This window comes from Leopardus geoffroyi, chromosome C2 (genome assembly GCF_018350155.1).
Source record: "Leopardus geoffroyi isolate Oge1 chromosome C2, O.geoffroyi_Oge1_pat1.0, whole genome shotgun sequence".
Classification (NCBI taxonomy): Eukaryota; Metazoa; Chordata; class Mammalia; order Carnivora; family Felidae; genus Leopardus; species Leopardus geoffroyi.
Window position 1 is genome coordinate 11,044,951 of NC_059333.1, and position 24,744 is coordinate 11,069,694.

General features: G+C 49.0%; 1 protein-coding gene and 1 non-coding gene across 2 annotated transcripts in view; one reads left to right on the top strand and one right to left on the bottom strand.

Moving 5' to 3' along the window:
• Window positions 1-24,744, bottom strand: part of KCNE2 (potassium voltage-gated channel subfamily E regulatory subunit 2) — a 171,573-nt gene that overhangs the window by 16,380 nt on the left and 130,449 nt on the right. Inside the window, exon 3 of the mRNA XM_045501462.1 lies at window positions 15,548-15,669. Within this exon, the coding sequence (XP_045357418.1) occupies window positions 15,548-15,669 (122 nt within the window). The remainder of the gene's footprint in view (window positions 1-15,547; window positions 15,670-24,744) is intronic.
• On the top strand, window positions 15,642-15,743 carry LOC123576275. Its single transcript, XR_006701287.1, has one exon. It is a non-coding gene; the product is annotated as a U6 spliceosomal RNA (small nuclear RNA).

Below are 24,744 nucleotides of genomic sequence, written 5' to 3' on the forward strand. Positions count from 1 at the left end.
TAGGATGGCCACTATCAAAACATCAAAAGACACACGTTGGCCAAGATGTGGAGGGATTGGAACCCTTGCACACTGATGGTGGAAAGGCAGCCGGGTACAGTTGTTACACAAAACGGTCTTCTAAAAATGTAAAACTAGAACTGCCATATGATCCAGCAGTCCCAGTTCTGGAGACTTATCCCAAAGGATTGCAATCAGGATCTCAGAGAGATACCTGCTTTCCCACGTTCATTGCAGCACTATTTACAATAGCCAAGATGCAGAAACAGCCTATGAGTCCATCGACAGATAAACGGATGAAGAAAATGTGCTCGACACACACACAATGGAATATTAGCCAGCCTTTAAGAAGAGGAAAATTCTCTGTTACGTGACAACACAGATCAACCTTGAGGACGTTACGCGGAGTGAAAGAAGCCAGTCACAGAAAAACCAAACACTGCCTGTTTCCACTTCTATGAAATGCCTAAAAGAGTCAATTCAGAAAATCAGAGAGTGGAGGGGCGCCTGGGTGGCGCAGTCGGTTAAGCGTCCGACTTCAGCCAGGTCACGATCTCGCGGTCCGTGAGTTCGAGCCCCGCGTCGGGCTCTGGGCTGATGGCTCGGAGCCTGGAGCCTGTTTCCGATTCTGTGTCTCCCTCTCTCTCTGCCCCTCCCCCGTTCATGCTCTGCCTCTCTCTGTCCCAAAAATAAATAAACGTTGAAAAAAAAAATTAAAAAAAAAAAAAAAAGAATGGAAGTTTCTGCTTCTGGTTAGCAACCTCAAGGAAGAAGCACAGCTTTACCACGCATCCAGGAAAGGGAGGGCTCAGGGGCACCTGCTGTCCAGCTCTGGAGAATTCCTGATGACTTTCTAACTTTTTTTTTTTTTTTAACGTTTTTATTTATTTTTGAGACAGAGAGAGACAGAGCATGAACGAGGCACAGAGAGGAGGCACAGAATCCGAAACAGGCTCCAGGCTCTGAGCCATCAGCACAGAGCCCAGCACGGGGCTCGAACTCCTGGACCGGGAGATCGTGACCTGAGCCGAAGTCGGACGCTTAACCGACTGAGCCACCCAGGCGCCCCCCTGACGACCGCTTTCTATTTTACGGTCTTTGAAGCTTGATAGACAGAGTGTTTATAATAGGTTCCCCTCTGCTCGGGCTAGAGAAACAAAATCTAAACCAGAGGCTGCGGTGTTCAAAACAGCCACACTGTGTCCCCACAGCACTATTCAAGCGTACGTGACTCATAAAGCCACTAAGTCCAAAGGTGTTCAGTTGTGCGCAGCTGATAAAAACAGCCTGGGTGGGAGGAGCCCTCTTCCCTGCCGGCCCTAACTGCCAAGAGCCCTTAGCAAGGCTCTGGGTTTATTTCTTTTTTGATTTTTATTTTAGAGGGTGATGGATACAACCATTCTTTTTTATTTGATTTGATTTAAATTCAAGTTCGTTAACACATAGTGTAATGATGGTGTCGGCAGTGGAATTTAGTGATTCCTCGCTTACATGCAACTAGTCTATGTCTTTCTTTTTAATTTTTATTTCGAAATCACGATAGACTCAGAGGAAGTTGCAAAAATGTTGAGTCCCACGTACCCTTCACCCAGCTTCCTCCAGTGGTGACATCGTGCATGACTATAATATATTATCAAAACCAGGAAACCTGGGGCGCCTGGGTGCCTCAGTCGGTTGAGCGTCTGACTTCGGCTCGGGTGACGATCTCACGGTTTGTGAACTGGGGTCCCGCGTTGGTCTCTGTGCTGACAGCCCGGAGCCTGCCTGGGATCCTCTCTCTCCCTCTCTCTCTGCCCCTTCCCTGCCCGCGCTCTCTCTCTCTCTCAAAAATAAATATTAAAAAAAAAAAACAACAACAAAACAAAACAGGAAACTGACACCGATATGGTGTTGTTATCTAGCCCACAGACCGAATTCAGATTTTCACTGTTTTTACCTGGACTCATCTGTGCGTGTGTATAATTTGATGCAACTTCATCTGACCTATAGATTCATGGAACCGGCACCACAATGAGGGGGAGAACTGCCCCATCACCATCGAGGAACTAACTTTTACATGCCTCCCTTTACATTCACCCCCCTACACCCCTACTCCTCACCTACCCACACCCCTACTCCTATCCCTATTCCCTGGTTGCCTTCTTTATGAATCTGTCACCTCCAGAATGCTCTACACTGGAACTATACAGTTTATAACCTTTTGAGACTGGCTCTTTGCCCACTCAGCACGATGCCGTGAGATCTGTTCATGTGTATGTCAGTGCTAGCTGCTGAATAATACTCCAGTAAACAGATGTTCAACCACTCGTCTTCTGAAGGGTATTTGAGTTGTTTTCAGTTTCTTGCAATTGTGAACAGAGCTGTTATGAACATTGACATACAGATTTGGGTGTGAATGTCACATGTTCATTTCTCTGGGGTAAGCGTTCGAGAGTGCACTTGCTGGGTCAGATCACAGATGTGTGTTTAGTTTGATAAGAAACTGCCAAATTAGTTTCCGGGGAGGCTGTGCCGTTTTACGTGCTGACCTGCAACGCGTGGAAATCCTAGTTGCTCCGTCTCCTCGCCAGCCAGCAAACCTCTGTGTTTTGGATTCATGGGTGGGAACCCCTAGGACTCTAGAAGATTCGTGCTATACGAGGCTTTAAAGATGATGCAGTCCAGCCCATTGATTCTACACAGGAAGGAACCAGATGCTGAGGAGGGACCTGACCATCCCTTCCCCCTTAGTCCAATCCTTCCGTTATTGTCACTACCTGCCCTGTTTCCCAGTGGCAGGCAGAGCTGTCTCTGCTCTGTGACATCTCTGGAAACTTGTCAAAGGTGGGGCAGGACCTAAGAGCCTTATGCAAGCCTCGGGGGCACGTCCTGCCCGGGAAATTTGACCTCGTGCTTTGTTGCCATTGAAGAAACCACGCTCCAGCTGCATTGTCCAATTCTCACACTGCACTTAATGCATTGTCTTCTCTCAGGAAATTGCTAACAGCACCAAAGTTCAAATACAATCTGAAGTCACAGCCCATGGCCAACTTTCCCAGGCTCACCCGGCCTCCTGCCCAGCAATCATGTCGACACCCATTGCTGCTGGCTGAGCTATTCATTTATTGAGAACGTACTGTGTGCCAGGCTGTGTGCGAGGCACTCTGTGTCCCATGCCTCTGGTCTTTACCCCAATCTGCAAGGCTGGTAACAGTGAGCCCCATCTGACAGATAAGGAACAATGGCTGGGAAAGTCATGATCTCGGACTCAAAGGTTTTAGAATAAAGGACCAAGGTATAGGTCGTTGTTTTACACAGCTGCGCCTGGTACAACATACATACAAGACTGTTTGGGGTGACCACAGTGGCCCTTCCTGTCATTTTCCGAGCATTAAACGAGCAGTGTGCCTCTCCCGGGGTTTTATACCTAAAACTCGCAAAGCGGACACCAGGTGGCGCCAACGCTGAGCTTTTCCCGCGGCGGACCAGCCAGACTTTTCACAGAAGCTTTCCGCTGATTCTCAAACCATCCTATCACCGTGCATGCCTCCGGCTCAACTATAGCATTACTGGCACATTAAGCTCTTTTTTTCTTTTTAAATAGCAGACATCCCTTGCTTTCTTAGAAATCAAATCATTAAATATTAACATCTGCTCGCGTTTCTAAAAGGGTTGCACTTGACAGCAAAAAGCAAAGAAATGCGACATCTAGGTAGAGTATAGAACCTTTTCACTGAACATCAACTGTTGAAACTTGCTGGGTACTCTAACTTCAACTTTTCCATATATGGATGTTCTTGAGGAGCAGATAACTGTTCCAGACCCTTCCTGCATTTTGTAAGAAGCCATGAATTTGCTTTGCAGTTCTCTGCGGAGATGAAGTTAAAACAGATCTGTGGTTGTGCTTACCACCTAGTTCTCTTTTCTCTGAAGCTACAACCAGCGGCCCAACTTGTACGAAGTTTGTCTGGGAATTCTTTTGCATTCTGCATCCTGGGAATCGTCTCGATCCCAGGCAAGGCGGGACAGTCTGTGACCCTAGCTTTAAGTTTGAGCAAAAGTTACCTTGCGTTGGATTTCAGATGAAGATTTGACTTCAGTCACTATAGAGGGCTTCCTTCTCCAGCACAGACCTATTATTCATTCATTCACTCATTCATTCATTCAGCAGATGCGTACTAAGTCAACCTCAACTCCCTCTGCCATCCCAGGTCTATCAAAATGAGTCCTGACATTCCACCTTTGCTGGGTTTTGATGCCAAGGGTTTGTGTCACGTACCTTCTAAGGCTCCCCGTGCCGGATGTAGCATCTAATCCAAATAGATGCTTCATTAATAGTTATTAAATGAAAATTGAAAAAAAAAAAAAAAAGGAATGCCCCTCTCCCCCTCGAGGCTACCGCCTTCTTTGTGGTTCCAAGAATGTCATTCGTTTGGAACCTTACGAGCCCCTGCTTGGAGCTGAAGAGGGACGTCACGATGTCATACGGGGTCTTGGCTATGATAGGGACAGCAGTATCCAGTAGGTTTTAGAACCTGCCTCGAATTCAAAATTCCTGGTTACCCTTCTGGGAGTAAACTCTCCCCAAGTTTGTTTTCCGTGGAGTTTAGATTTCTATTTTTGAGAAGCTAGCATTGAGGAGGAACCCAGAACTCAAGAGCAGTCTTAATTTTGCACCAGACCTCAAAATTTCAGAAAAGGAGGTAGTGGTTGAAAGAGTGGGAGAAAGGAATTTGCCGGAGAGATTGTCCTCTATTCCCAAATAAGTTCTGTCTCTCTTTCCCAGCCAGACTCTCTATAAAAGGGAAAACTGGACAACAGGCAGTGGGAAAGAGTGCGTCCTGGCAAGTTGCTTCGAGACGCGTACAGCGTGCTGTTTACAAATTCCTGCAGCCAGCCCCGGGATCCAAATGTAGACAACTCTGTTTATGTAACTAAAATAGATGCTTATACCGTGTGATTAAGGTGGCTCGGGGAGCTGGGCCACAGTGAGGCGACATTTGCTGCAGCCAAGGCCAGAGGGGAGCACGGGGCACAGGGGCCCCTTGGACCCCGGCAGGTATAGGGTTTAGTAGATCAGTTTTCTGGTGGACAAATCTCCCCGGGAGGGCACATCTAAGTTGCATGGGAGAGCCAGAGAAGTCATGACCCAGCATCCTTTGTCGCTGTCCGTCACAGAGGATGGAGGTTTTCATCCGAGAGGGACCAGCCCAACCCTGCCCCCTCCCGGCTACGTCCTTTTCCAGCACAATGTTTGGAATGAAGCCCCCGCTCCTGCACCACCAGGAGACGTTTCATACCGACATGCGGTTCCAGTGCCAGGGTCACTAAAGAGGCCAGAATGTTGTAGGGTCAGTGGATGTGCAGCTCGGTGAAACATTCCCTCCGCGGACCACGCCCTTCGTCGCTCTGCCCCCCCCCACCCCACTCTTTACGACTGGCAGGCTTGTTCTTCTAGAAGCAATGCAAGTTTCCCCTCCAGACATGCCCCCTGGGCCCCTGCCTAGCTGGAAGAGGTGACGGCTGGACACTGAGGTCACCCACCGCTGGGTCCACCCGCCACTTATCACCGTCTTTACACCAGCCTTGGCCCCAGCGTAGTGTCCAACGTGGGCCATCAAGCTGGCCAATGACTGGTCTTTCTGAGGAACAGGAAGACAACATCCAGGGCCATGGGACGAGAGCAGGAATGGGGGTGCTACGCCTGCTGCTAATCACCCCCACGGACTCCCTGAGCTGCAAAGAAGGAGGCTCCCGTCCACGTGGCTTCCGGGCTGCATGTGGTCACCCGAGCCGGGCTCCCCGCAGCTCTTCCTGTTCCAGCCTCTCTAGTCTTCTCAGCTTTGGAAGGAGCCCGGCACCCTTTACACACTCTTTCTTCTCCTGAGACCTGCGGTCCCGCTTGCCTAGATCTCCCCTCTGACTCATCCCACTCGCCCTTCTGGTCTCCCGTCAGATGCCAAGGAAGTTGGGGACAATGTCCTTGATGGCACCTTCCCCCAGTCTAGATTAAGTCCCTTTCTTATATGTTTGCACCACACACCAGGTGCTGCTATAATGTCTTACGTGCACTCACCCCCCTCTTGAGGAACAGCGCTGGATTCTATCCCTAGGACTCTGGCCACAGCTCCCTGTGTATCCCTTCCTAGCATTACTATGGCAGTACTCAATTACTGTGTAATTATAACTTACCGTCTACTTTCACGCTCGACCCTGGAGAACAGTAAATCTGGCTTCTTCTCCACGGTCTTCCCAACGCCCAGCCCAGTTACCTGCCTCACTAGAAACCAATGAACCAATGAACGGAGGAATCAGTTGATCAGACAAAGGAGGCCTGGGGAAATTTAGGAGAGCCTTGAGCAGTCAGAATCAAGGCCCCCCCCCGAGGCAGGCAAGACCAAGCTAGAACTTGACCGGTGGCCCACCACCCAAGGAGCTTCTAGGGCACAAAGGGTGACTGTTTTCTGGCCAAATGGACAGGATCTTAGGAGGCAACGCGTCAGGGGAGAAAAGGCAACAGAAAAACCCCACGGTTTCAAGCTGAGTGTCTCTTTCTCCTTCTCGTCGGAAAAAATAAACAGAAGTGTTCTTCGCTGAGTTCTTAAGGGGAAGGTGGGTGGCTGGGGCATACAGCAGGAGGAAGAAGAGTTCTTGACAGTTACCATCTCTGATCGCAGATGCAGAGTCAAGGGGAGGAGGCCCCACTGAAGTCCCACTTGGATGCCAGACTCCCGGTGCGAGGGAGGCCACCGTGGCTGCCAGGACCAGCTTGGGCACACACAGGGGGTATTCACAGCCCATGGCCACGGCTGCTCCCGCCCGCCCCGCGCACCCCCAGCAGCAAACAGAACTCTCTGTCTTGGTTCCTGAGTCAAGCCTGCACGAAATTAACTGTAATAATTGGCAGGTGTGCCTCTGGCTTCTGGGTTTCAATTCACCGGGGGCTCATGAAAAAAACTGGATGTTCTGCCGCAGCCAGTATTTAGCTTGGGCTCTGAGAAGCTTCAGCTTTCCATGACGAGAAACAAACTGTGTGGCTGCAGCTGCCCTGGGCAAATAAGAGTTCCAGAACAGCCTTGGAGAAAGAGGCCCCTCTGGCCAACAATCAGTTCGCTCCTTGGGGGAAGCGGAGGAAATAGCCCTTGACCCGCTGCCCTTCTCGGGAGCGCAAAATAATGGAGAAGAAAGGAGTCTTTCCGGGAGGTTTATTTTCCACCCCCAGGATGGAAGAGAGTGATCATCACCTCCAGAGATTTTCTAGGGCATGAATGTCCTTGGACTTCTTTCCGTGAATACCGATGAGAGCGAAGGTGTTCATCCCAGCCCACGGCCGAGCCGTCATCATTCAAGAGCAGCGATGCCCACGGTATAGGAACCAGCCGCCTCCACTCCTGTACCTGTTATCTGCCCATTGCAGACATCACTAATCAAGAGTGGTTATCTTTTCTCCCGAGTCTTAGACGTGAGCTCAGAATCCTTCGCCACACTTCACCCCGGGAAGCCATTACAATTAATAGGAGTTGGCATGAGAGATTGAAAGTATTTGCCACTTCTATTTTAGTAACTCAGAAGAAGCCCAAGCGATAATCTCATCAGAAAGTTTTTTTCGCAAGGACAGGAGTCAAGCGATGTCCTATGACAGACTGTGGCTTTCATGCCAATTACTGCCCAAACAGAGAATCCTTATCACTGCTCTCCAAAGAGCTGGCTCTGACCAGTGATCCTCGGGGAGGGGAACACCTTATGGGATTTCACTGGGGACCCAGGCACGGCGGCCCAGCGGTGGGGTAGCCAATGCCAAGAGCACACCCTTTCTGCTCATCACACCCACACTTGAAGCTTGTCCTTCGACTGGACTTTTTGCCACCAGTGTGTAGCAGGGACAGAGCTGGCCGCCATCCTAAAGTCCTTTAGGAGACAGCTGCTCATGCACAGTGCCCCCCCCTCCCCGCCATGTGTCACCCCACTGCTCTTTTTCAGCAGGCCTTCTTGGGCCCTTTTTTGTAGGAACTGATGTGTAGCACTGGTGAGAGAGGACTCCAGCCTCCAGGGCTGGGGAAACCCTGAAAAAGTGGCATCTCTCGAGTCGGGCCCACATTCTCCATGGAGGAGGCCCCTAAGTCACAATCCAGGGAACACCAGTTCCTCCTTCATGGACGATTGTCCTTGTGACTTTTGGCTTCCTTCCAACAGGCTTTGGGAAGGTGTCTCCTCCTAGATGCCCTTTCCCGTCCCTGTTTTGCCATTCGTCAGAGACCAAACCTTTAAGTGATTACAACAGTGCCTCCCGTGCCTCAGCCGGATGATATGGGGAGCATCTTCCTCTACTATTGCAAATTGGCGTGCGTCCCGAACTCTTACCCGATGCCCTCAGGAGATCGGAGAACTTCGCAGCCCCTCGCTCTTTCTCACCTCACCGCTGGGATCCTGAGTCACGTTCCTTGGGATTTGGTCAGTCACTTTAGCTCTGTAAGCTTGTGTCCTTCTCCTGCAAATGGGAATAATGACACCAGCTCCTAGGATTGCTATGAGGACCCAACGAGAGGGCCCACACAAAACCCTAACATGCAGCAAGCATCCAAAGGATACAAGCTTTATTAATATGGGGTAAATATTCCAGCCAAGACATTTCATCTTATGGATTTTATCTATTTATTTTTGAGAGAGAGAGAGAGAGAGAGAGAGAGAGAGCAAACAAGTGGGGGAGGGGCGGAGAGAGAGGGAGAGAGAGAGAATCCCAGGCAGGCTCCACATTGTCAGCGCAGAGCCCGATGCGGGGCTCAAACGTACAAACCGTGAGATCATGACTTGAGCCAAAGTTGGAGGCTTAACTGACGGAGCCATCCAGATGCCCCTCTCCTAAGGATCTTTAAAAGTTGTGGTAAAATACACATAACACAAATTTTACTATTTTGAAGTGTTGTCAATTCAGTGGCATTAAGTATCTTTATAATGTGCAACCATCACCATGATCCAGTTCCAGAACTTTCCATAACCCCAAATGGAAGCCCTGTACCCACTGAGCAGCCCCTCTGCTTTTCTCCCTCCCTAACAGCCTCTAACAACCACTAATCTGCTTGCTGGGTCTATGGATTTGCCAATTCTGGACACTTCAAATAAACAGAATCATACAATATGTGGTTGTCTGTCCGGTTTCTTCCACTTAGCATTATGTTTTCTAGGTTCATCCATGTTGTAACATGTATCAGTACTTCATTCCTTTTTATGGCTAAAGAACATTCCATGGTATGGATAGACCATATTTTGTTGATCTAGTCATCTCTTGATGAGCATTTGGGTTCTTTCAAATTTTGGCTATTGTGAAAAATGTTGTGAAAAATATTGTGAAAAATGCTATGAGTACTTGTGATCAAGTGTTTGTTTGAAACCCTGTTTGCAGTTTTGGGGGCATACACCCAGAAGCAGAATGGGTTGGGTCAGATGGCAATTCTATGTTTAATGTATTGGGAAATCACACACTGTTTTCCACAGTGGCTCTCCCATCAGCAGTGTATGTGGGTTGTAGTTTGACCATAGTCTCAACAACACTTGCTATTTTCCCTTTCTTAAAGATCTGGCCATCCTAGTGGGTGTGAAATGGTTTCTCATTGTGGGTTTGATTTTCATTTCTCTGGTAACTAACGATATTGAGCATCTTTTCATGAGCTTTGTGGCCATTTGTATATCTTCTTTGGAGAAATGTCTATTCAAGTCCTTTACTCATTTTTTTAGTGGGGTTGTTTGTCTTTTTGTGGTTTCTCCTACAAATTTTAGGTCATTTTCTAACCAATGGGGTCAGAAAAAAAGAATCAAAAGACATGAAAGTGTGTGAGTGTGTGTGTGTGTGTGTGTGTGTGTGTTTCCAAATTCCCTATATAACCTGGATGTGTGGGGAATAAAACCAGTTCCATTATGTTGTCTAAAACTTATTTGTCTTCCTTTTCATCTTCACTGCCGGTTAAGGGAAAAGCTTAATCTCTAATCTGATCTGCTTTATTATCTAGATCCTAAATCTAAAAAGTCCTCCCACTTATGCTCAGTCTTTTTAGAAAATAAACAAATAAGTAAACCCAAGTTCTAAGTCTCCGTGATTTCTCTTCCCTGACCCCAAGGTGGTCATGGTCTCTGAGAGTATGATGTGGTGGCGGTTTTATAACCTCAAGGCAGAGGGGACATCTCAGCATTCTTGGTGTGGTGACTTCTGCCTCCTCGGGACACCTGGGCCATATCCCTTGTCTGCTGGCTGAGCCTCAGCAGACTGGAAATGGCGGCCAAAGACTGTGGTCATGTGGTCAGTCTTCTTGGCTCCATCAGAGGTACCCGCTCCTGGTGACACGGACTCCCCTTTGAGGTCTGGCTGTGACTTCCCCTGGGCCTTCCTCTCAGGGATCCCACCTTACCCCAACCAGAACTGGGCTCCTCCTGAGTCTTATCTTCACCACAGACAGGAAAACCAAGGACTGCTCAGGAAAGCTATAGCCTCGTGCCTTCCTGCCGAGCCACCCTGCACCACCAAGTTTGTGTAGAAGAGCTGCCCCCTTGGGAATCTCCTCCTGAAGACCCAAAGACCTGGTGGCCCATCAGAACGTGGCAACCAAATAGGTCCTTGAAGGACAGGGAAGCATGTTGGGGTGGGAACTCTACCTTCTGACTCTCTTTCACTCCTCAGAGCGCCTAAGAGTGTAAGACATGGAAGGGATACTCAAGCCACAAACTGCCTGACTTGACCATGACAAATAGAAGCCTTGGGAGGTTGAAGGCAATAGCTCAGTGGCTATTTCTTTTTGAATTAGAGGAAGCATTCAAATGGCTACCCAAGCCCATCTCCATCATTGACCATGGACTCCCATAACTTAGTGCCCACAAAATGACAAAGGTATAGGGTCTATACTCATATTCTTTCTCTGCCAGTCTTGTAGGTCAGAAGAAGGAATATTTCCCTCCTCTTTGAAGCTAATTCTCCCACCTGTGCTCATAATTCCCAACCCTCCATCTTCTTTAAGATGGGAACTTGAGGGGCGCCTGGGTGGCTCAATCGGTTGAGCGTCCGACTTCGGCTCAGGTCATGATCTCACGGTCCGTGAGTTTGAGCCCCACGTCAGGCTCTGTGCTGACAGCTCAGAGCCTGGAGCCTGTTTCGGATTCTGTGTCTCCCTCTCTCTCTGACCCTCCCCCATTCATGCTCTGTCTCTCCCTGTCTCAAAAATAAATAAATGTTAAAAAAAATTAAAAAAAAAAATAAGATGGGAACTTGATCCCAGGAGCTCAAAGAGAGGACACCCTGCTCAGATCTACAGAGAAGCAGTTGACCAGTTGGTTTACTGCTGACTCCTGAGAGCAGAAACTGCTGAACCTTCCATTGCCTGCTGGTTTTGCCACTGCTTGACGAATGTGTTTACCTTGATCTGCCTGCTGGTAGACTACAAAATCAGGAACACTTATGGATCTGGGATAAGGGGGAGAAAGATGCAGCCTTCAGCCCAAGAGGTACCTGTTGGAGCAGGACAGACCAAAGGGGTTTGAATGAATAGGTAGTGAGAATTCTCAACAGGACACAGAGTCTAAGAAAAGGACTTCCTGAAACTAAAAGAAAATTATTTTTATTAAAAAAAAATTTAACTTTACTTGTTTTTGAGAGAGAGAGAGAGAGAGAGAGAGAGAAAGCAGAGGAAGCAGAGAGAGAGAGGGAGACAGAGAATCTGAAGCAGGCTCCAGGCTCTGAGCTGTCAGCACAGAGCCCAACACGGAGCTCGAACTCACGGACCGCGAGATCATGACCCGAGCCAAAGTCAGACACACAACTGACTGAGCCACCCAGGAGCCCCTATGTTTTATTTTTAAAACGTGGGAAATAACTGAAAGGAGGACAATCACTGCTTATCAGTGAGCTCAAGGTCCACGGGACTGAGTGGAAGAAGGAGCTCATAATATGAAAACACAAAGATTTGGAAAACAGGAGGAAATAGCAAGGGATTTAGAGGGACAAAACAGGAGATAGGACGTTCAGATAATAGGAGTGTCAGAAGGAGAGATGGAGGGGGAAAGAGAAGAACAGATGGAGGAGAAGTAATATTTAAGCAAATAACAGAAGAAAATCTCCATGGTCTGATACAAGATTTAAGGCTGTAGATGGAAAGGGCCAAGTCCCAGACAGGGTTATTTATTTATTTTTTTTTTGTAAAGACACACACCTAGATGTAACTTGGTGAAATCTTAGAATTCCAAGAGCAAAGAAAACTGCTTACCAAGATGAGAGAGGAGGAAGGGTTACGAAGGGAGGTAGAGCTGTTTCTTTCTACATCTTCATGGTGTTTCACTAGTAAATATGAGTACTCCCTATTTCAAAATTGACAAAGAAAAAATATATGAATGGGATTCTAATGATTCTCATTTTTCTAGGGGCCCTCTTGACCCAATGTCTAAAGACAGGCATGACCCTGGACCCAGTGCCTAATTGTCCTGTTTCTCTGGTTCTGCCTCTCACATCTGGGTCCTGGGCAGCTCGAGCTCCTTCAGACCATCAAGCACTTCTTGGGTCTTTACTTTGAGCCTGAAACTGTGTTTGACATTGACATGCAAAGGCAAAGGTGAATGAGCATGGTTCCTATGCTTGGAGCGTAAGGTGAGGCCTCTGGGCCTTTGCTCTTGGCTGATTGTCTGGGTGAATGGTGACATCACAAAACATCATGCACATTTCCCCCATCAGCCTGACTGGGACCGCCACCCCCCGACCTGTCAAAGGAAGGTGGTCTGACTCTATAGCCCTGCGGTTTCCATGACAACCTCAGGATGGCATGGAACCTAGCCGAGGTTCTTCTGAGACAAGATGGGTGACTTGGCCTTCCCCCACCCATCCCAGCTCCTTTCCTTTCTCCTTGCACCTGCCTTCCACATCATCCCAGTCACAATGTGTGTTGGGATTCCCTTATTTCAGGAACACATTCTATATTTGAAAGGCAATGGAAAACAGTCCCCAGAGACAGGCCACCGGGAAGCAGTTGTCACCCAGGGGGGACAAGAGAGGAGATTAAGAACTCAAGAGAGGAGACTCCTTGAATAGGAAGGTTCTCCCCACGTCTTCTCTGGTCAGGAGAGTGAGATGGGGATATAGGAACTTTAAGGGAAGTCAGCAGGAGGAGCATCAGGGAGGACTAGAGAGGTAGTCTCTATCAGAAGGACCGTGGAGGGCCACCACCCGGGACACTGACCTGTACCGCCAGGATCTGCCAGGGGCAGCTCAGGAGGGTTGTAAGTGATACTCAGTGAGGCAGGAATATCACCATATCGGACACAGTCGGGTTTCCAATCACCAGTGTGTCTGCGGAGCTAATGCGTCTGCCTATCTGGAGGTACCAGACTAGGTAAAGGGGTGCGGCTTCCCAGGTGCTCAGTGACTCCAAGTAACATCAGATGCACCTTTAGCACAAGGCAATAAACTCACACTTCCCGCTTGTTTGCCATCACCCCTCCACAACCTATCTCTCTGATTCCCCTTCCACCTGTCTGGTCAGGAACTGGGCACGGCCCGGAGCTTGGGACCCTTCCTTACCCCAAAGCTTCTTCTCAATTCCAGAGGCCAAGAAACAAGAGCACGGTCACCCCTCCTTCCCGCCCCCTGAGATATGCATCTTAGTTAGGGCAAAGACCCCAGAGGCCCAAATGAGCAAATGTCAAGGCATCCCAGGGCAGCTCAAGGCCACGTGGCCAACCCCAGCCAAGGTCCGAGCCAAAGGACATAAAGAAATAAGCTTTCCATGGAGAGAATCTTCAAGGATTTGCACTCCTGCCCAGTTGACAAAAGCCCCAAAGTGTTGGCCTGGGGAGGGAGCGCCAGCTTTATGTTTAGTCTGGCACTGATCTAACAGGCCTGCAAGGATCAGCACGCTGAGAGTGTGGGTTTCAAGGCCCCTGAGTACCCGTGTTTATCTTCAGGCCCAGGTCCAAGAGCTGAGAAATGTGTCCGTTTCAAAATAATAATTACAATAGTCTGTCTTCGGTAGGATGCAGACTTTGGAATCCATGTCAAAGTACAGTGGGACAAAACACCCTAAGAGGAAGAGATTTGTATGCCCGAAGAATGGAATTTAATATAAGAATTCTCAGAATTCATGTGGGCCTCACACACCTCAATAAGAAAAAGATGTGAAGACGTGATAATTGGAAGAGATAATGAGGGAAAAGACTGGAGCTTAATGCTTTGCAAAATTGGGTGTTTCAGCTGGTTCTGGTCATTGGACAATGGAAGGATCAGCATTTGGATATTCAATTACCTCCTGAAGCTGAGGACTAGTTGAATATATTTGGTTCCGGAAATGTCCCAATGAAGCAAGAGAAAAATGGAACAAAAGGCTTTGGCAGAGGCCAAGCCATTCTCACAGCTGCAGAAATGGAAGACAAATCCAGAGCGCCCTCCGCCCCGCCCCAAACCCAGCCCCCTCGTGGCCTTAGGAAAACACACGAAGCAGAGCTTTGCGACAGCTTGGCTCACGACGGCATGAGCCCCCCCAGGAAGACCCCCTCTGTGGGCCCACCGTGTCCCTAGGACACGCCATCTCTGCCCCACTAAGAACGAGAAATACTGAAATAACCTTTCTGACTGTTGGCACGAGGCACCCGGGCACCCGGGCACCCAGGCACTTACCAATTGGCTTCCCTGCCTCCTTATAGAAAAATGCCAACTTCTCAACCACACACTGACATTCCTGGCAGAAAGAGCCTTCTTATTCCAACCTGAACCAACGAGAAACAAAGCCAGTCGAGAAATTTGCCTGTTGGGATTGCAAAGCTTTGAATGCCATCAGTCATGTGGAAAATGTTGAGCCGAGCCTGGCAGAGCTCTCCAAGGCCTCCATGCAAACAACAAAAGGCTGCTGAGAGCTCTCAGGCCCGCGTGGAGGAGGAATCGCTAATCACAAAACCAGTCCCTGGCCTCCTCCGATGGCCCTAATGAGGACCAGGTGACCGCAGATGAATGCGACCACACTGCCTTTGCGTTTGTCAACTCTGAGATTACCGCAAAGCCTGGAATGAATGAGTCTACAAACAAGAAAATCTATCTGTTCGGGAGCTGGAAAGAATAGGATGTGGAAAAGGCGGGGGGTGCCATCAATTACTTGTGGTTCTCGGAGAGCCAAGAATTATGCTTGGAAGTACAACTTCTGAGCATCTGGAGAAGTCTTTGGTCAGCATCCTCAGTCTTCTGGATAATATCAAAATCGTTCAGACCATCCAAGCGAGGCCAGATGGAGGCAATATTGTGTAGTGTGCAAACTTGTCTTGGGCCCCTCTCTGCCCTCCCCCTGCTTCTTGCCTGTCTTCCTGGGGGGGGGGGCGGGGGAGGGGCACACCACCCAGAACAGCTTAGGGTCTCACCTTCTCACCTGCCAAATCTGCTCCTAAGAATGGGTCTGAAACAGGGTATTAACGTATTTATATTGTAATGGGAGCGAATGCCTTCGGACAGAGGGTCCCTGTTCTCACCGTGGAAACTGAGGAATTGGCTGACAGCAGAGAAGGCAGGGGTCACAGTGAGGAAGCTTTGGCGGAGGGAGGAGGGAGGGACACTCACCCAGCTCTTCCCTTCACTTCCTGTGGGGCCTTGGACACTGGCCTCTCTCTCTCTCGGTCTCGGTTCCCTTCTCTCCACAAGGAGGGACACGACTGCTCCCTTTGGCGACACATATACTGAAATTGGAAAAGCACGGGGAAGATTAGCATGGCCCCTGTGCAAGGAGGGACATGACTTAGGTGACTTGGATCTTCCTACGATCTTGACCGGCCCACGGGCCGTGGGCCGGCGGAAGCTTCTTGTGAGGTAGTGAGGCCTGTTTATGGAGATGGGGGGACCCTATAGGAGGCGCTGCAGCGCCCCTGAGGAGCAGCCTGTCGCCGCCTCCGGAAAGGCTGACCACGGGGTCCACCGGGCCTGGGGGACTGGCCACAAGGGGTCACTCTCACGGTACCCACGGGGGCACTTGGGATCATACTGACGGTGTGATAGTACTCGGGCTGGGCCCCGGTGTACCTCGATTTTACTCCCCTGCAGGGTTCCAGTCACCCTGCAGGTGAGACAAATGACTCAGCTTTGCCAGGGCGAATGACGCCCCCTGGGTTTGTGCAAAGCCACCACTACCGTGCGTCCTCCTCCAAATCATTCCCAAGCAATATCGGACACGGCAGGAGCTCGACTCTTCCCTCAGACGCTGTCCCTGTCATCATGCTTCCTCCTCTTCCCTCACAGCCTGCCTGCACCTCAAAGCGCCCCACAAACCCCGTGGACTTGACCGGACTAGAAGCCAGGGCCACAGAGGACCATTCCCTGTTATTCATAAATGTAGGTGGGTTGTTTTTTGTTTTTTGATTTTTTTTTTTTTTTTTTTTTTTTTTTTAGGAGAGGTCTGGGGGTGTCTGGGAAAAGGTTTTTAAAATAACTTTTTACAGCTAATGAAGAATTTTAAAATATCCTTTAAAACAAAAGGCCTCTTTGGAGCTCAGGCCGCAGAACACCAACACAATGAGCACCCTGTTTACTCGCTACAAATTGTTTACTTTGCTACAAATTGAATGCAGAGAGAGGGCTTTTTGTGCCTCGGGTTGCAAAGATGTCAGCCTCGAAAAGAATTCAAGTAACTTTAGCCCCGTTCCACACACCCCACCTCAACTATGTGCTATGGAATGATGTTGTGTTTGGAGCAGCTGTCCAGCGCTCTGATTTGGCCCTGCGGTGGGGTGGGGGTGGCCGGGTCTCTTATTACAACTCTGTCTTTTAGACCCTAGGGTGAAGAAAATGAATACAGCAACGTGGTGTTTTTGACCTGTGGAAGAGACTCCAGGCTCCACGTGAGATGGAAGGGAGGGCGTGTAGGAAGGAGGGGAGGAGAGGTGCTCTCTCTCCTCACAGCTTATTTTAGGGAGCTATCCCTCACCCTCTGACCGCCCCCCCGCCACACACACACACCCCGCCCTCCACGGTCTGCCATTAATGAAAATATATCTTCCACTCTCCAATCCCATGGTTCCCCATAGTTCACCCTAGTTGCTGTTTGCTTTGGGCTACATTGTGTCCCTCCCGTATTCGTGTATTAGAACCCCAACCCCCAGTATCTCAGGATGTATTTGGAGATGGGGCCTTTAAAGAGGTGATAAAGCTAAAATGGGGCCTTTCGGGTGGGCCCTGATCCCATCTGACTGGTTTCCTTGTAAGAAGAGGAAATTTGGACACACCCAAGAGACACCAAGGGTGCACGTGGGGACACAGCGAGAAGATGGCCGTCTGTCTCCAAGCCAAGGAGAGAGGTCTCCGAGGAAACCAGCCCTGCGGGCACCTTGATCTTGGACTTCTAGCCTCCAGAACTGTGTGCAATAAATTTCTGAAGTTTTAAGCCAGCCGGCCTATAGTATTTTGTATGGAGCCCTAGCAATTTAATACCCTGTCAGAAGACAAAGACCCTGGAGCTGTCTCCAAGCTTTCCTTTCTCATTCTGTAAATAGAAATATCTGTCTTGTAGGACTCTTGCAAGGGTTCAGATTGCAGGTGACAAGGCATGGGGAGCAGAGGTCGGAGACAGGCGCTCGCTAAATAATTATGAATGTTCAAATTGTTATTGAGGGACTAATCGGTGCTTGTATGTTACTTATGGGCCCCTGGCCCCTTACTCTCCGTCATTCCTGAAATCTCTCTCTATCGCTTTGATGATTTAGGCACAAAAGGATTTAGTGTTGTTGGCAAGCCTGGGGATCTCCTCCTCTGGGCCACCATGTTGCCCATTTCCAGGGGGCCCAATTCCTGGTGTTTGTCACCCCGAAACCAATCCCTTCTTCATGACTGTAATTTACATCCTCACCAATTTCACAGAAAGTCAGTATTCCATAGTAACCATTGGCAAGACAAAGTTGTGTTGAAGGTCTATACGAATTGTATCCACAAAGCTATTCACTTTTAGGTCAAACTCTAGGAAATTAGTCAGGTGTGATTTTGCCCTGATACAATCTGTTTCCTTTCCCCAAAGAAATACTATTTTTTAACTATTGGGAATTCTGTCTTCTCTCATACCTGTGCTGTGTGATATGCTGGAGAAGCAAGGCTTATACACTGAGACTTCTGTTAGGTAGGAGGGTTTCCGGGGACACTGTGGCCACATGTAATGATGGGTTACATCCTTCACCCACAGTCCTGGCCATTGATCTACATTTAGCTTGCTTGTCTTTGAAAATACTGGACTTTGACCACCTCTGAAATGAAACTTCCGAGCTGATAAATTAGAATCTCCCCCAAAGTTCTCCCAACCAACATTGGCTCGGATCCTGGCCACATACCACTCCTCTACCTTAATTTCTCTAACTCAAAAGACCCTCTTAGCCCTCAGTGTCCGAGAGCCACAGGTGCTCTGCGTGGCTTTTGGACCAATCTTTCCATAAACACTTTGGCCTTGAAAAGTTAGCTCACCGCGGAGCTAGTTTGGATCTCTTTGTCTAAATGAGATGGGCAGGACAAACAACTGGTAAGCTGTAACATCAGAGGTACATGTACCGTATCCTGTCTAATTAATGTTTTTCAGCTTTTACAAGATGCTCTCCTCACTGCTGACGGATAACTTCAGCCTCAGGATTGTAGAGAAAGCTGTGCTCGTGAAAAGAGAGCTGTCTCCATTTATGCCAGCCATGGCTGTCCGTCTTTGGCAACTACTTCTCTCTGTATCTGACGTCTCTTCCTTCCACTTGGACTTCGGAAAGCAGCATGCCCAGGGATCACTCTTTTTTTTTTTTTTTTTTTTTTTTTTTTTTTTTTTTAATATTTTTTTTTTTCCAACGTTTATTTATTTTTGGGACAGAGAGAGACAGAGCATGAACGGGGGAGGGGCAGAGAGAGAGGGAGACACAGAATCAGAAACAGGCTCCAGGCTCTGAGCCATCAGCCCAGAGCCTGACACGGGGCTCGAACTCACGGACCGCGAGATCGTGACCTGGCTGAAGTCGGACGCTTAACCGACTGCGCCACCCAGGTGCCCCGGGATCACTCTTTTAAAAAGTAGTAGGAGCCAGAACTCAGTCACAAGGAGTTTGACTCCACTGAGCATGTCCTGCCTCACATCTGTATCTGTCTCCCTCTTGCTATTGTGTGTCCGCTCAACTGCATGGCCCTGGGGCAAAGCAAGACTCCTCAACCCAAGGCAACACTGGACCAGAAGGGCTGTCTTCCTCCAGGGAGCCCAAGCAGTCTGGGGAGGACCTTGACATTGGCGGCTGCGGCCCCTGGCCCCTTACTCTCCGTCCTGGATTCTGTTCCGTCCGTACTGTCTCCACCCTCTCCAGACCAGCTCAGCTGCATCCACTTGGCCTGCTGAGTTGCCACCACGGAAGGGGAACCCAATTTTGTCCCCAAGATGCAGAAAAGAGGAGCAGTTATGCCGTAGACTTCTAGTGGGCTGCCCAGTTTCACTCCTGGCTCCTCCACTTACTCGCTGTGTGGTTTGGGACAAATTACTGGACCTCTCTGTGCCTTGGACTCCACATCTGTAAAATGCGGAATGACAACAGCACCTCCCTCACAGGGAGACTGTGAAGATGAAACAGCATAGTCTGAACACTGAATAATCATTTGCTGTCGTTATTTGCACTAGCGGTCCTAAGGAAACCTCCCTCCTCTTTGAGATAATATTTTAGAAGGAAGCTCTTGTTAAAAATTAAAAAATTTTTTTTTAATGTTTATTTTTATTTTTGAGCGAGCGAGCGAGTGAGAGAGAGAGAGAGAGAAAATGTAAGCAGGGGAGGAGCAGAGAGAGAGGGAGACACAGGATCCGAAGCAGGCTCCGGGCTCTGAGCTGTCAGCACAGAGCCCGAGGCGGGGCTCAAACCACACAAATCGTGAGATCATGACCTGAGCCCAAGTTGGACCGAGCCAGCCAGGTGGCCCTAAAAAGTTGTTTTCATGTTTATTTTTGAGACAGAGAGACAGCGAGCACATGTGTGCATGAGTGGGGGAGGGGCAGGGAGAAGGGGGGGCAGAGGACCCGAGGCAGACTTTTCGCTGAGAGTGGTGAGCCTGATGCGGGGCTTGGACTCAAGAACCGTGAGATCATGACCTGAGCTGAAGTCAGATGCTTAACCAGCTGAGCCAGCCAAGCACCCCTAGTAGGAAGCTCTTAACCGTAGAAAACACTGGAAGAGCTAAAGAAATACGTCTCTAACTGTAGATTTCCAGGCACCCTGGTGCATGGGTACTTCCTTGTATCCTCCAAATCATATCACCCACCTGTCCTGACCATGCGAACAGCGCAAATAATAGCCACCAAGCTATTTGTGTGCACAGAGTAGCCGATCGCCTCGCGCCAACACCGACTCAAGCTTTTCATTAGTTTGATGTGTGCAGAGGAGGTTCCTGTGCTATTTACATGAGGCCCAAGGAAGACTTAATCTCTGCAGTGATGACCATTACTCCAGAAAAGCAATGAGGGAGGGGCAGGGCCCGGCCCCAGGCTGGCTTGCTAGGCCTTGCCTGAATTCTGCGGGGAGCAGGGTAGAGGGGCTGTGCTAAGGGAGAGTGGACAGCTCTGGAGGTTCCCCCCCCCCCTACTTTTTTTTCTGCTGTGCACAGTTGGACCAGTTACTGGTCCCGATCGCGATGCCTTGTTTATTGATTCCACAGGCTCAGGACCAGAGCATGATGAATATCACTTTTCCACTGGGGCTAAAGTCACAGGGCCAAAAGACTGAGGCAGTCATCCAGAAAACAAAATTGTTTTTGTCTGAATGTGCCGTTGGAGATACTCTGAAAAACAGGCTTTTCAGGTGATTATGGAACTTAAGCAAAGCCAGGCTCTTGCTTGAATTATCCACATAATTGCCCCAGTTCTCCCGTGTGATCATGCAGATACGACCTCGCAAATCTCCGGCTCATCTGAGCGAGCATTCGAAGTCAGGCAACAAGGGTAATGATGCCAATTTAATAAAGGAAGGACTAGGCTCTGCTGAGAATCCAGCTGTAGCAACAGCCTGGTGTTTAAGAATTTGTGTTTAAGGACTTCCTTTGGCAGAGGTTTGACGAATGTTTTTATTGCTAGTTGTCCACAATAATCCTGGAAGGTGTAGTTCCCGCCTTGAGGATCATCTTGGTCCCTGAACAAGCTTGTCATCTCGGATGTCTTTCCCTGCTGGGAGATCCCGTTTCCCTACTGCTGGGGGTGTCCATGGTGGGCCGGTTCCCGAATCAGCCGTCTGCTCTGTATTACCCAACCTGGCTGCCATCTTGCAGAGTCAGTGTATTTCCTCTGAGACGCGCTTCCTGTCCCTGCCTTTGGCTGGCTAGGCAGTTACCCCCCTGAGGGGGGTATTGGATAGAGTATCCAAGCACCACCCCCACCAAGGCCACAGCCAGGACCCCAGCAGGAAATAAGTGGCTTGGCAAGATATGATCATTCAAGGAGGAGATAATTACGAAATGGTGGGCTGGCTGAACGGGACCCTGAGGGCTGGTGCAAGAGTGCAGCGTTGACACTGTCTTGGCTTTTCCATCCGTCTGACCAGACAAGGGAGGCAGCGGTCCCCAGAACACGGAACATGGAGCAGACCACCTTGGGAAGAGCTGCGAGGGACATAGCCTGCCAAGACCACCTTAGAGCAAGGGGCCAGGGAATTCAGACTAGGTGCCATCCCACTGCTAGCCTCTGATCTTAGGTTGAGCACCCTCCTAGCTGAACTCAACCAGAAGGGGGAATCTCCTCCATCTCATCCATGAGCCCATACAGGTCAGGCCCTCAGGGCAGAAAACAGGGGTGGAAGAGGGTGGAGGGTGGAAGCAACATGGTGAAGAGAGAGATCCTGCAAACAGAGAAGTCAAATCTCAATCGTACAAAGGAACCCAGCTTGCAAATTCAGAATGGAGTTTCCTCGGGTCTTGTAACCAGACTCTAAATCCCAACAAGAGTCAGCTGGTGTAGAACCTAGAATCTGCTGGCTTCACAGGTCTGAGAGGATATTTTGATTTGGTTCCGATAAGTTATCATCGCCTTAGGAAGCTATAGAAATTGCTATCTTGTATAGTCACTGAAATCTCGGGAATGGGTAAAAATAAAAACGAGTAGGAAAATAATAAAGAAATAGCTCCACGATACTAGCATTTTTATCACTGTTTTAAGAGTAATTGTAACAAAGTGTCATTATCACCATGATAATAACATACACGTTTTTTGAAGTGTGTAAAAGAATCCGATATGGTAGAATTGTGATTTTAATTGGATGATAAGGCAAATTTGATTAAAGAAGTTCGTAATCAATGTTTAAATGTCAGGGACTTTTTTAATTTGGAAATTCCTAAGTTTTATGTTATTGGTTGGGTAAATGGTGTTTGGATTTTTACAGGAACAATATTTAATAGGCTTATGGGATTAATAAATCATGCATTAGATTAAGTACACGTAGTATTGAGTGTTGCCTTTTATGGTCAAATCCATTGGACGTTCACAGGGCCACTCTCATGTTACTACGGACGTTGTCACGTAAGGTCCAAACCAAGTCCCTTCATGGCTGTGATGCATCGATTGATTCCTACGGGGATTTCTCATCCTAATTCTTTACTGCTAGACCCTCTTTTTGGTCTCTGATGTGAGTGAGGCCTTGTTCTTGCCCTACTATTATTTGGGGGTATGTATGCCTTGACTCCCCGACTAGACTGTAACCTCAGGGAGACCAGAACTTCTCCAGAAACAATCTTCATTTCTTTTCCATTTTCCATTTCTCCAAGCCCAGTGCTAGACACGTAGTAGGTAGTCACTACATGTTTGCTATTCGGTTGTTTGTTTTTAGACATGTGTGCAATGGTTGTTATTACGCTACAGGTACCCCAATGAACAAAATAACATTTTCTGCCAAGGAAGGAGTTAACATAGAGGATTCAGATGCGGCCAGCTTGAGTATTTAGTGATGAGAACGTTTTATTGGTACTTCCAGGACTTCCGTAAAAATACTTCCTCAATTCTAGGATGACCTTTGTACCCTTTCTCTATTTCACCCTCACTATCGTGCAGAGACTCATTCAGCACCATGGACTTTTTAGGCTCTGGGGTTCTCTATAGGTATAGGGTACAACTTCTTTTGAGGAGGCTCAAACCTTGTTAACAGAATTCATCTATTAAGAAGATGTCCTACGAATATCTACTGTGTGTCCAGCACTGCGCTAGGTCCTGGGAATACAGAGAAAGACGCAGAGTCTCTGCCCCCTTACAAGGTCATGATCTAGTCAGCCTCGCACAAAACCATACGCCATGTGTTCCGTGAGATGTGAGTGGCAATAAATGTTCTTATTAGACTTGAGAAGGAAGCCACCATGGTGTGACCGAGTCGTTGGGAACGTTCCGTGAAAGAGGTGGCAGGCTGGTGAGGCAGACCTTAGGGAATCAAGGGCGGGGGGTGGAGGTGGGAGATGTCTTCTTACTCGAGGCGGGTGAACAAGGTAGTAACGGAGGTAGAAGCGGATTCTGTTCCGGCCACACTGCAGCACGGTGGCCCCATTGCCCCAGGGTAACTGCTGAGAATGGAGCTCTGCGGAAGTGATGCGAGCCGACCAGAGCCCGCTGAGGGCCATCTAGGAAGGGATGACAGGGTGTCAAGTCCCCGTCAGGGGTTGAGAGTAGATCCACAGGTAGCGCGATGACAACATGATGTGTCGGAGGTGGTGTTTTTAGTATCAGACATTCCTTCCTGCTCTCTAGGTCCTTCTTCTAGTCTATCAATTGGAACATTCCAAAGGCAGGATTTTAAAAACCTGACCCAGCCAAGGTGGAGGTGGGCTGTGGAATGGGATAAGAGGCATGGGGAGTCAGTGAGGGAGGGGCTACTCTACTTTAGGAAGAATCACTCCCCGTGAGCATTCCTGAAAGGGGGCAAGCCTGGTGGGAGGAGGTGCCTCCATGCCAAGCCTGAGGGCGGCATGTCAATGGGGCAAGTGGCCCAGTCCCCTGTCAGTTTCCCTGAATCCACATCAGTGTTGAGAGTAGCTGGATGATCCCCGTGTGCCCCAGAGTAAGAAGTAATAGAGAGAGAGAGAGCCAGAACTCAGGGGCCCCAGGAGGACACTGTGGTGACATACATCGCCGAGGACAGGGACCTGACAGGAGTGACAGAAGCCTCGGGCTGTGCCACTGTGTGTGGAGGATGATGAGTGGTAACCGGATGCCAGACCCTCACCCCCACCTCCTCCCGGCATAAGAATCCCGGGGGGGAAAGGGGAGAACAGGGCAGCAGAAGGATCTGAGATGACCCTGAGTTCACAGACATTTCGGTTTCCACTATGTGGCAAACTAAGAGCCTGAAATAGAATGTAAAGGTGGTTATTTTGAAAATTAAAATAATGAACGTCTCTGAGTTTGTGATCTGAGATTTGTGCCACACGTTTAAGACTAGAAGGAAAAGCAGAGACACTGAAATAGACACAGAAAAGTAGGACAAAACCCCAAAGAGATAGGTGATGTCACAGAAGTCAGGGGAAGGAAGAGATCCATGAACTGGGTCGCAGCAGGGGAGCAGCCAAGGAGCTGATGCCTGAAGAGCCAGGGATGAGCCACAGTCCCCCCAAGTTGGCTGTGAGAAGTGAGGCAGTGGGCTCTCAGGGCACAGAGGCCACCCGCATAACGCTTCCCTCGGCCTTACCAGCCACCTCTGGGTGCACCTAGTCATGTACCTTGAACTGGAGACACCGTCGCCTGCCCCGTTCTTCAGGGGACAGACCATTTAGCCCTTTGTTGATCCCAATACAAGCCTCCTTGTCAGGAA